At 52.3% G+C, this 12,442-nt stretch overlaps 1 protein-coding gene across 1 annotated transcript in view; it reads left to right on the top strand.

Annotated features, from left to right (window-relative positions):
- NDUFA10 (NADH:ubiquinone oxidoreductase subunit A10) overlaps nt 1-12,442 on the top strand; it is a 35,632-nt gene continuing 23,190 nt past the window's right edge. The window contains exons 1-7 of the mRNA XM_043876957.1: nt 1-156; nt 5,030-5,198; nt 5,887-6,102; nt 6,602-6,688; nt 8,136-8,257; nt 10,077-10,156; nt 12,128-12,182. Coding sequence (XP_043732892.1) covers nt 82-156; nt 5,030-5,198; nt 5,887-6,102; nt 6,602-6,688; nt 8,136-8,257; nt 10,077-10,156; nt 12,128-12,182 — 804 coding nt within the window. The 5' untranslated portion in view covers nt 1-81. The remainder of the gene's footprint in view (nt 157-5,029; nt 5,199-5,886; nt 6,103-6,601; nt 6,689-8,135; nt 8,258-10,076; nt 10,157-12,127; nt 12,183-12,442) is intronic.

Raw genomic sequence — 12,442 nt, 5'->3', positions numbered from 1 at the left:
CAGCGGCGCGCCAGCAGCCGGAGAGGACCCCGTCGCGACCGCGTCCCCTCGGGTCCTTGAGCCGGTGCAGACCGCGGAGCCATGGCCTTGAGGCTGTTGAGACTTGTCGCCGCGTCCGCGGCTTCGCGGGGCCTCGCGGCGGTCGCCCCGCGCGTGGTGAGCCTGCGGCGGGCGGGAGCTGCGGGGGCGACCTGTCTTGTCCTTCTGGCGCCGCCCCTCCCTCACCTCCCCGGGCCTCCCAGGACCCTTCCCGGCGGGGGATCCCACTGCCTCTGAAGTGTCTGGTCGTGCGTTGCGAGGACAGAGCTTGGAGGGGCCGTCAGCTTCTTCAGGCCATTTTCTCTCAGCTCCAAGTAGAAAGTGGGGCACGGAGGTGAATGGGCCTCGTGGCCGCCCTGCTGGGGGAAGCCAGTTTACAGCGGTTGTGGGGTGGGCGAGTGAGCAGGTGTGTTGAGCCCGGGCCGGGGGCGCGCGCGTTCATTCAGTCATTAACTCCTGAGGGGGCGCTGTCAATGGCCGGGTAAGGGGTAAGTGACGGAGAGCAGAAATGGCAGAAGGCGTTCAGGTCAGATCTGGAAGCATTAGAAGAGCTTCTGGAATGACACTGTACGCAGAGCCGACAAGACAAGCACAATGAGTTGTGTCAGGAAAACCATTTTATGACAGTGACTGTATCATAGCTTCTGTGGCTCCTAGTGACTGGAGGAACGTTGGTGGCAAATTGTAAAGAGACTTGACCTCTGTGCTCAGGATTTTGATGAGCAAAGGTTATTGAACAGAACAGTGCAGTGGTCTTATTAAAAAGCCCTATAAATGTCTTTAGGAGATAATTCAGACTGCAAAAGAGAAGAAAAAGAGAGAGAGAATTGTGTTTAACACCCAGTATACTTACCTGCATTAGTGGAACTGAGAGCCCCAGGATAGAGGGGGTGCTACTCTGCTGTGGGGTGCTCACTATGTGGACCCACCTGTGACTGTGTCCAGTCACATCACTCCCTGCAGGGGATGTAGATGGACTTTAGTAGGTCCAGAGAAGAATGAATAGGATGCAAAGGGTATGCAGCTTGTTATTAGGTTGGTGCAAAAGTAATTGCATTTCATATTGTTGAAATACATTCTTAAATGTGGTTATGTTATACATCATTTTAATGCGCATTTCTCACTTTATGTTTTTTTTTTGCTAATGACATTACTTCTTGTGTATTTTACATTTATTTTAGACTAGGGAAATGATAGACAAAAAGCAAATTTGAGTGATTTTTTTTATTTGAGTTCAAAATGGGTCGTAAAGCAGTGGAGACAACTCGCAACATCAACGCGTTTGGCCCACGAACTGCTAATGAACGTACAGTGCAGTGATGGTTCAAGAAGTTTTGCAAAGGAGACGAGAGCCTTGAAGACAGTCTCAGTGGCTAGTCATCGGAAGTTGACAGTGACCAATTGAGAGGATCATCAAAGCTGATCCTCTTACAGCTACACGAGAAGTTGCTGAAGAACTTAGCATCGACCTTTCTGTGGTGGTTTGACATTTGAAGCAAATTGGAAAGGGGAAAAGGCTCAATAAGTGGGTGCCTCATGAGCTGACTGAAAATCAAAAAAATCATCATTTTGAAGTGTCGTCTTCTCTTATTCTATTCAATAACAATGAACCATTTTTCTATCGGATTGTGGCATGTGACAAAAAGTGGATTTTATACAACAATCAGTAATGACCAGCTCAGTGGTTGTACTGAAAAGAAACTCCAAAACATTTCTCAAAGCCAAGTTTTCACCAAAGAAAACATCATGGTCACTGTTTGGTGGTCTGCTGCCCATCTGATCCACTACAGATTTCTGAGTCCTGATGAAACCACTACATCTGAGAAGTATGCTCAGCAAGTCGATGAGATGCACAGTAAACTGCAGCACCTGCAGCTGCAACACCCCAGGATCAATTACGCCGGGCACCTAGATCTTGGTTTCTGGTGAACAGAGTGGGCTCAGTTCTCCACGACAACACCCGGCTGCACGTTGCACAACCAACACTTTAGAAGTTGAACGAATTGGGCTACAAAGTTTTGCCTCATCCACCATATGCGCCTGACCTGTCGCCAACCAACTACCACTTCTTCAAGCACCTTGATGACTTTTTGCATGGAGAACACTTCCGCAACCAGCAAGAGGCAGAAAATGCTTTCCAAGAGTTCATTGAGTCCCAAAGCATGGATTTTTACCCTATAGGAATAAACAAACCTATTTATTGTTGGCAGAAACATGTTGATTGTAATGGTTCCTATTTTGATTAACAAAGATGTGTTTGAGCCTAGTTATAATCATTTAAAATTCACTGTCCAAAACCACACTTACTTTTTCATCAACCTAATACTTGAGGAATAATTGAAGAAATTGGAAATGTGTTATGAAAGATCACTATTCCATGTGATTCCACAGAGCAGAAAAATGGGACTGAGGATAGGAAATTACAGAAAGACTACCATAAATGTAAAAAAGCAGTTTCCAAAGATTTTGGAGTCAGAATCGCTGATAGCTTTCTATAGATGTTATCGTGTACCTGCTCTGTGCTACATCTTGTGGTGTCTTCAGGTTGGGGACATGGATAAGGAACAATTTGCACATGGCTCAGAGGTAGCCTGGAGGAGTGAGTGAATGAAAGTTGTTCAGTCGTGTCTGACTCTTTGCGACCCAATGGACTACAGTCCATGGAATTCTCCAGGCCAGAGTACTGGAGTGGGGAGCCTTTCCCTTCTCCAGGGGCAAGAGTGATTGATTTCCAGGATGCAAGGTACCAATATGATTAACCTTCTCACTTGTCTCCTCTGCTACTCTTCCCCCATCCAGTCCCCTTGGCACCAGCTACCCTGGCCTTGCTGACCCTTGCAGTGCTCTAGCCTCAGCATTGACGCTCGCTGTTCCTCTTCCCAGATGTCCACGAGGCCAGTTCCCTTACTGCCTCCCAGTCTTTTTTCAGATGTCAAACTCTGTAAGGGTTCTGTAACCACCCGTTTTAATGTACATCCCATCCTTTGCACTGTTCTCCCTCCATAGCACTCACTCTATAATTTCTTTATTGCTTTGTTATCCTGTGGGATCTTTTTGACTCACTGCTGTATCCCCATATTCTGTCTAGGAAAAGGACAGGATGGTATGGGAATCAAGAAATAGTTGTTGAATGAATAAATGAATGAATGACTGACACGCAGTTGGCTGCTAAGTGAAAGGATTCTTGGTTGTTGGGATCTGAGACTTTGGGGATACGGAGACTACCCTGCCGTTTACTAAGCTGGTCTCCTGTCGATGGGCCTTTGGGTGGTTTGTCTTTTCGGGCGTTACCTCTGGAGCAGTGTGATGCCTATCGTTCTGCCCATTGGCCTCCTCTGGTTGCAGTGGTTTCTCAGGTTCTCCTGTGTCTGAGGCCTACGGCAGTTTGGGGCAGTACTGGGTGGGTAGTTTGTCCTTCGGTGGGACTCGCCTAATATTTTCTCATGACTAGACTGCGGTTGTGTGTTCTGGGGAGGAAACGCACAGAGGTCAAGTGCCGTCCTCCCCACGTACTATGCGAAGTACGCTGTGACCGTGACTTGTCACTGTCAACCTTAGTCGCCTGACTGGGGTAGCGGCAGTGTCTCTGCTGTGAAGTTGCTCTTTCCTCCCTGCTTTCCGTCGAGTCCTCTGTGGAGGGAAGTCACTGCGAGCAGCCCACACCCAGGGAGTGGGGATTATGCTCTGTCCGCAGGGCAGAGTATCCGCATAAATTACCTGGAATTCTGTTGTGCGGGAGGCTCCTCTCCCCTGCACACTTACATATTTCTACCAGTGTGGGCTGTGTGCGTGTTGTACTTTGGGCTAACACTCGGTGCAGCTGTACTGTGTTGCTCAGGCTGTTCCGGCTGTGGCCACCGGGCGCTCATTCAGGTGGCTCCTGTCTCCCTGCAGCCTGCACGCCCCCCCACCCCCACACTGTGTGTGTGAGCACTTCCTTAGAGGGTAGCCGTGGAATCAGCCGTTTCTCCAGGAGCCCTTGCTCCTTTGACTGGAGGACAGCGTTAGAAACCAAGATCTAGGTGCCCGGCGTAATTGATCCTGGGGTGTTGTTGCTCTGGGCCCTTCTGGCAGACAGCAGGGGAGTCCAGTGTATGCACCCCTGAATACCTGTGTCCGTGAGTGTTTCCCTGTGTGACCCCCTGGTCTGTAGTGAACTGGGCATGAGTTCACAGCGATGCCTCTCGCTCTAGCCCAGTACTGCACGGGGCATTCCAGCTCCTCCCTGTGCTGATGGATGGGTTTTTTTTTGGGGGGGGGGGGCAGCTCAGTGGCGAGGCATGGTGTTTGAGTTTCAGTGTGGAGAATAGATCCGGATGCTGGAGACAGGAGAAGCAGGCAAGGGATGTGAGATGGCTGCGGTCAGTGTGCCGAGGGGAGGGAGGGGCCGCTGGCCAGAGACACTTAAGGGCTGGGGTCAGTGGGGTTGTGTGTGTGGTGATGGAGCCGGAGGAAGGAGGATGGGGTCACAGGTGACTCTTGCCTTTGTTCTGCTTGGGTGATGGTGGAGGGGAACTTGTGAGGGGGAGCAGATGGGGGTCAGGTGTGGATGCTGAATTTCAGTTTTAGGTCTGTCAGCTTTCAAGTACTTTCAGGACATCAGGAGCTGCTTAAAAACGTGAGATAACCCATTCCAGAGACAGAGGCCTGAACTAGAGAAATGTTCTCTGTTCCCTTCTTCCCTGCCTTCCCTCCAGCCTGCCTTTCTTTCATTCACACACACACACACACACACAAAATTTTTATTGAACAAGGTAGATGTGTCCTGTTCCAGGCCCTGAGGATTTAGCAGTGGTCAAAACAATCTCCTGCCTTTATGAACTTATGCTCAGGGTGGGGCTGGAAGATGGTAATTAAACAAATAGGTTGTAAAGATGTTGATGTTGGTTTTTTTGTCACCGAGGGTCTTCTTGGTGTTTATGTCTAACAGTTGCTAATGCCTGCTGCAACCAGGATGCTCATGTGGTGATGTGTGATGTGTGTTTTTCAGGGAGGAATTCATACAAGTGCCCAGTGCAAGCTGCAGTACGGCCCGTTGGCGTTCATACTTGGTGAAAGAGCAACCAAAAAGATGACAGCAAACAGCAAACTGATAACTGTGGATGGCAACATATGTTCTGGAAAAAGCAAGCTCGCGAAAGAAGTAGCCGAGAAACTAGGTATGAACTTGTGTCACGCAGGTAAGCAGTCCCGTATCTGGGCGTGACTTTATTTTCACGTTGAGTAGGTAGAGTTGGGCTTCTAAGGTAGGTATTTTACGGTTTTCAAATACTTGTGGAAAAAGCTGTTTTTAATCTTCCAGATAAGGGACGTTTTTAAAGTCCAAGCTGGTTGTGAGTTTGGATTGGGATTTTATGTTGACGATGTAAGCTGAGCACGTTCACCTGAGCAGCCTCACTTGTGTAACCGCCCCTGGAGCAGGGCCGATGGTCCCCTCTCACTCACAGACATGTTCCCTCAGTAGGAAGTGGTGGCACGCAGCTGCGTGGTGCAGAGCCGGCTGTCGCCCCGGTTCTGACTCTGGGCCGGTGTTGTCCAAGCCCCTTCTCTAGTTTTTGAGGGGCCAATGCCCACATGCACGCAGCAGACACCCGCACGTACAGGCGGCTCTCCCTCTCGGGAGGAGCTCACATGGGGCTGCGGGGGACCTGCTGTCGTCAGCCCTGGGCACACGTTGTCTCCAGGGTCTCACGTGCTCCCGTCTGCGCACCAGGAACGCAGGCATCAGGGTAACTTTCCCCGGGCCTCAGCCGACTGGCTGCAGGGACGGTGTTCAGCTGGGTCTCCGCTGCTCTGCGGGGTGTGACGTCCCCGCATCACGTTTTGTCTGGTGGCTTGTCTCTTCAGGCCTGAAGCACTTTCCCGAGGCGGGGATCCACTACGCAGACAGCACCACAGGGGACGGGAAGCCCCTGCCTGTGCAGTTCAGTGGCAACTGCAGCTTGGAGAAGTTTTACGACGACCCGAAAAGCAACGACGGCCACAGCTACCGCCTGCAGGCCTGGCTGTACGCCAGCCGCCTGCTGCAGTACGCAGACGCCCTGGAGCACCTGCTCAGCACAGGTGCGTGTCCCTGCGCGGACAGCTGTTGGGCGCAGCCTGCGCTCAGGCCCCTTCTGGAGTTCAGTCGTTCTAGATTGCCTCTCTGTAGAGCTGTTTTTAAGGGGTGTTTGATGAGGCAAGTTCTGGCTTTCCAATTAGATCATACCTGAGATCCACGATGGTGTGGTGCGGGGCTGACCCTGGGGTCTTTCTGGGCAGTTGGGATGGGGGCGGGGATTCTACATTTCAAAAACCAGTGTCCTTTCTCTGTTAGCTGATGTTTCTGTTGGATCTGTGAAAGAGCGAAACAGAACGTTGTATTTCTGAAGTGGATAAGTATTCTAGTTTTAGAAAATGATTTTCCGCTTAGAAGTGCATATATGATATGTGTTCTTTTGAAAATATTTGGTATGGAAATGGAGTTGTAGATAATTTTTTTCCATTTCTAAAGTGAACAGACTGATTTTCACTACTGTAATTATTTTCTGATTCTGATTTTTGTTTCCACGTTTTTAAACAGGACAGGGTGTGGTGTTGGAGCGCTCCATCTACAGTGACTTTGTCTTCCTGGAGGCAATGTACCGCCAAGGCTTCATCCGGAAGCAGTGTGAGTCGGCGGCAGGCTGGCCTTGTGGGCACAGGGGTGGCTTTGTAAAGGTCCTGCTACCCCCACCCTGCAGCTGGTACACATTCTGTGAATGTCTGTTGTTAATAAGTAGATGAATGACGCTGTTCCTCAGGAAAAGCCAGTCCCTGTCCGCCTCTGTCCCTTCTAAAGTCTTCTCTCCCCATGAGAGCACAGTGGACAGCCTCAGCAGACGGTCTGACTGCAGGGCCTGTCCGGGAGCCTCCCTGCCTGCAGCCACCACGGCTCATTCCTGGCCTGTGAAGGCCGCCTCCTCTCCCACGTGCTGTTCTGGTGCTTTCAGTGACAGCAGCACTGGGTGGTGAAGGTCTGACCAGTGGCCAGTAGGCAAGGAGAAAGGCTCCTCGTTGCAGTTAACCTGGCCACGAGGAGTGAGGGGGCCTGGGGAGTGGCTGGCCGCGTGGAGGTGGGGTGTCGGGGGCAGCGCCCCTGAGCAGGGAGCCCTGGGCGAGCCACGGTGCTGCCCTCGAGGGAGCGGCATGCGCTGTGGGCGCTGACGAGGCCCAGAGAGGGGCCGGGTGCTGGGGATGGGGGCGCATGGGGGGTGGGCACTGGGTTCTTCCTGAGAGTGCAGGGGACCCCCTCGGGGTTAGGTGAGGGAGACGTGTGGTTCGGTTTGAGGTCGTTTGTCTGAAGGATGTGTTCGGGAAGGGAGGTCAAAAAGGAGACCCTTGTCAGGAAGTTGGGGTTGGACGGGGCACCACAAGAGGAAGGCCCGAAGCGGGCAGTGCAGCACCTGCTGGGCCAGAGGCACCCAGGATGTGCCCATGGCGAGCCTGTGGGAGAGGAAGAATGGACCCACCGGGCCGATGGGGCTACGCATTGCACCTCCCATGCAGCCAAGACGCGTGCAGAGCAGGCCTGCAGAGAGCTCTGAAAGTGAAGTCAGAGTGTCACTAGGCTGGGCTCAAATCCCAGTGTCTGACTTTGGATTATTCTTGTTTAGTCGCTCAGTCACGTCTGACACTTTGAGACCCCATGGACTGTAGCCCACCAGGCGCCTCTGTCCATGGGATTCTCCAGGCAAGAATCCTGGAGTGGGTAGCCATTTCCTCCTCCAGGGATCTTCCAGACCGAGGGATCAAACCTGCATTTCCTCCATTGGCTGGCGGGTTCTGGACCACCGGGCCACCAGGGAAGCCCTTGACTGGGATAGTCAGCTAGTTCCGGTGGCCTGATGCTTGTGGTCTGTGGTGATGGGGGGAGCACTGCGTGGACAGTGACTGTGGGCGCCGTGTGCCAGCGTGATGTGTATGCAGCCGGCGGTCGTGGCCGTGACCTACATGTGGCTGCAGGTTGGCGTGCGGCTCTGAGAGCTGCCTGTGCCCTTGTCCCTTGATCTGAGAGGGACGTGTGTCTGCAGGCTGTCTGGACCGCTGGCTGACAGCTGGGGCTTCTCTCCCGCCAGGTGTGGACCACTATAACCAGGTGAAGAAGGTCACCGTCTGTGAGTACCTGCCCCCCCACGTGGTCATCTACGTGGACGTGCCGGTCCCCGAGCTCCAGAGCCGGATCCAGAAGAAGGGAAACGTAACTCAGCCTTCCTGTCCTAGACCCGCCTCTCTGTGTCGGCCTTCACAGTGGTGGTGTTCACACGCGGTGGGAGACTGGCTCACTGACGGCCCCCACGGGGGCTTGGGTGCGCGTGTGCCTGCCCACGGCTGCTGGTGTGGTGGACTGCAGGCGGTCCTGCTTGCTCCCTGCTCCCCGGGGCCCCCTGGCCCAGTGCACCCTGCCCTCCTCCCCGTGCCTGTGTCACCTGAACACAAGTGACCCTGAGGACACGCGTGCCTCCTGACGGGACCTCCCTTTCTCCTTTCAATGGGCTTGTCATGCTCTGTTGCTTCCTGCAAGTTGAGAATGGTCTCTGACACCCTTTGAGTTTACCTCTCACGTCTAATGGGGTTGGGCCCCTCGTCCTCTTTCTCCTGCTCACTGACTCTGTGACCCCAGAGAGGGATCTCCACACACATCCGTTCACTGCCTTAGTGGTGCTCAGACAGGCGGTCTTTGAAGCCCTGCAATTTGAAGTTGGTCTTGCCAGCGGGGTGCAGGGTGACCAGGCCCATCGTTGCCCTTACAACTAGGCATTGTTGGAAAGATCACTCCCACTGAGAGTGTTTTTTCATGGGAGGAAACACTGTCTTTTTGACACTGTGACGACAACATGGACTTAGGCCTGTGTATCTGTTGTCCCAGGGTCTGTCCTGGGCGCTCACGTGGGTGCTCAGCCAGTGCCTCTCAGGGCTGTTCCTCTCCAGGGCAGCAGAGATGCTCAGGCGCCCTTGACGCGGCTCAAAGAGCCTTTGGTCACTCTCCCCCTCCCCCGATCAGCAGTGAGCATGCTCGGGATACCTGTGTCTCTGCTGGTGACCTGGCTGCACCTTGGAGCATTTACTCCTGAGGGTGCCATGTGGTTTATACTTTGGAGAGTGTTCCATCTGGTGGCCAAAGAAGGGAACTACAAGTCAGAAGTATTTATCACTTTAGGGAACACTTGCTTATTAAAGTAACATTTACCAAGAAATAGGAAGTTATATATTAATATTTACAGTTCTCTAGATAACTCTTGTTATCTGGATAGCAGTATTTCAGAGACAATTTAGAAGAACAAATTAGACCTATTAACATTTTTGTTTTCCAGTACTTGATGAATACTGTCACCAGCTAAAACTACCACTGTGTCTAAGAAAAGGAGACATTTTATCAAAGAAACATTATGTCATTTTTAGATGTGTATTCCTATGGTGGATACTAATAGTAAACAAGGAAATAAAACATGCAAATGCCACGAAGAATCTTGAACATGGTGAAAGATAATCTAGCCTTCAGCATTGCTAAACTAAGAGGTTTTCAGTGCAGAATGTTGCCACTCACGATTGGAAGTGTACATTTCCGTACTTGGCAAGCTTCATGTGAAAGGGAAGTGAGATTGGGAAGGTAGGAGGGGTGGGGTGAGTGGTACGGGAGGGGTGGGGAGCCAGTTGGTGACAGGAGGGTGTGAGGATGGGGGAGAGGTGGGCCCTCCCCTGCTGCAGCCTGTCATCTCTCATTCCCCGCACGTGGGCACAGGGGCAGGCGCTGTAGCCGCTCGCAGTCACATCTCAGAGTCTGGGAAGAGAAGGTCGCTCCCCAGGTCTCCCTGCACAGACTCCCGCCCTCTGTGCGCAGGAGGGGGCCTGTTAGAACTGGCACTGCAGTCCCTTCCTGTCACCCCCAGCCCCCGCAGCACCCCACATGAGTCGTCCTGGGAACACTGTGTTGGTTGATTGTCTCACACTTTACGTAAGCACGGAAAAAAGAAAAGAAGTCTGGACGTGTCCCACATTTGCTTTCTGCTTTCATTTAGCCACATGAGATGAAGATCACCTCCGCCTACCTTCAAGACATCGAGAATGCCTATAAGGGGACCTTCCTGCCCGAGATGAGGTGAGCGGGGGCCCAGTGGGTTTATGAGCCAGCCGGGAGCCCTGCACACATGGCCCCCCAGCCCAGGGAGCGCTTGTTCATTTCTCTGGATCTCACCTGGGGAGATTCAATCTGACGTTTATAAGCAAGAGCGACAGCAGGCATTTCAGTTTGATTTGGTTGGCTGGGAGTTGATTTGTTTTATTTATTTAGCCAATATTTATCTTGTCGTATCTTTAGACTGTTTTGATAGTAGAAGTGAGTTGACGCTATGTTCAGTGACAGGTTTTAACATTAGAGAACTCATGTTTTCACTCTCGGTGGCAGCTGAATGGCCACGTTTACCTAGAAAGGTTGTTTGGAGGGACTCCGTGAGTCCACACACAGGATGTGACGGCTCAGCAGCGCCTGTCGGTCCTTTTGAAAGCTGATGCTTAAGGGGCCTTTGGGTTCAGTGGGAACGCCCAGGGCCCCTTTCCAGCTTGCTTCTCCCCTCCCTCCTCCTTCAGTGAGAGCACTGAGCCCCACTGTCTCTGGCCGGCCGTCCTGCGGTCCTTCTGTGTCAGGCACACGGCAGTCATTGCCTGCCGTCACATCCAGCTACAGTTAGGATGGTTCAGTAATGCTGTTAAGGTTTCTAGTAGAATTTCTTAGACTTTTAGAAAACGTAAGCCTTTTTTGATAACTGAAAATGTTTTGCTCTTGTTATTTAACATTTCAAAGTAACTGAAATTGTGAACAAGGTATTGTCTAGCAGTTGTGGAAGAGAAGTTTTAGAATGTAGTTTTTTAGCTGTAAGCCAGTGCTTGCTTGTGATCAGCTTTTCTCTCATGGGTAGTAGAAACGAAGCACTGCTCTGTTTTCAAGGCCAGAAGTGCAGAAAGTTTTGTGAATCTTGCCGGGGCGGATTTGTAGAGGTGTCAGAGGGAGGTGGCTGACCCTAGACTCTCAGTTCCAAAGATTCCTCGTGGAGATCTTCTGGCTGCAAAGTCACTGCTGAGCAAAGGCTTCCCAGCCGGTCCCAAATAGGACGTTGAGCTGTGCCGTCAGGAAAGGAAGTCTTAGATTCGGCCTACAGATGAAATAAGGTTTTTCTTGTACCTGGCATTTAATTTTCAAGAACTCACCCTGGGGGCCTCCTGTTGGTGAAGTGTCCAGCAGGGGTTCTCAGTGTCCACTGCTTCGTCCAGTGCTCCCGCACGCTCTGTACGTGAGCTGAGTGGGGACTCAGCTCTCACCCTTACACGGGCCTGGGCTCCCAAGGGGCTGCTTTGCATCCTGCTGGAGGTCAGACAGCTTCCTCCTCTGCAGTGAACCCAGCCCCGCCCTTGCTCTCTGGTGGCTGGTGACCCCCCTGTGGAGCCAAGAAAGTTCACATCCTTGCCCAGCAGGGCAGACGGTCAGACCCTGAGCTCTCCAAAATTATAGCAGCTCAAGTAATGTGTCCCTCCCGCCACCCCCTCTGCCCCACCCTCCCGAATGCCCTCGGCTGCCATCCGTGTGTCCCAGTGCGGCCCTGGGCTCCCCTCTGCCCTGCTCTCCTGAACCCCCTCGGCTGCCGTCCGTGTGTCCCAGTGCGGCCCTGGGCTCCCTTCTACGCACCCTCCCGAACCCCCTCGGCTGCCGTCCGTGTGTCCCAGTGCAGCCCTGGGCTCCCCTCTGCCTTCCTGTGACGTGTGCTGCCGCTGGTGGTGGTTTGTGTGGCCGCGAAGCTGACCCGTGTCCCTGCCCCATAAACACGGGCCTACTGCCTGTGCGGTGGGGGCGGTTCAGTCAGAGGAAGGTCAGAAAACAGACCTACAGCTCCTACCATCCAGCTCTGGGTGCAGCCCTGCCTCGGGTTTGCTGTTCTCAGCCGGCCATGCCCTGAGAGCCAGCTCAGAGAATGTGGGTGTTTGTGTTTAGAGTGGGCGCCTCGCCGTCGGGTGTTCATTGTGCAGTGACAGCCACTTGCAAGACTCACATGAGATGCCGTCTTGTCTTCTCTTACAGTGAGAAATGTGAGGTTTTACAGTACAGTGCATGGGAAGCTCAAGATGCAGAAAAGGTAAGAAATGGCTGAAAATTTCTAATTTTTCTTAAATTTAACTCCTGTGTAGGGTTTTTGCAAACCAAATGATGAGTTCAGCTCCTCCTAATGTTAGAAGCATCTGTGTTTCATGATCTGACATTAAGTGCCCCGCCCCCCCATCACATTTCTCTGAGCGTGATGTTTTGATTTTCCTTTAAATTATTCACTTGCTAGGATCTTAAAATTATGGAAGGGTGAAGATGCAAGGAATTTTGGGTTATCTGCACCAGCGTTTT

Source organism: Cervus elaphus, chromosome 20 (genome assembly GCF_910594005.1).
Source record: "Cervus elaphus chromosome 20, mCerEla1.1, whole genome shotgun sequence".
Classification (NCBI taxonomy): Eukaryota; Metazoa; Chordata; class Mammalia; order Artiodactyla; family Cervidae; genus Cervus; species Cervus elaphus.
This window is presented reverse-complemented; position numbering and strand designations above follow the sequence as displayed.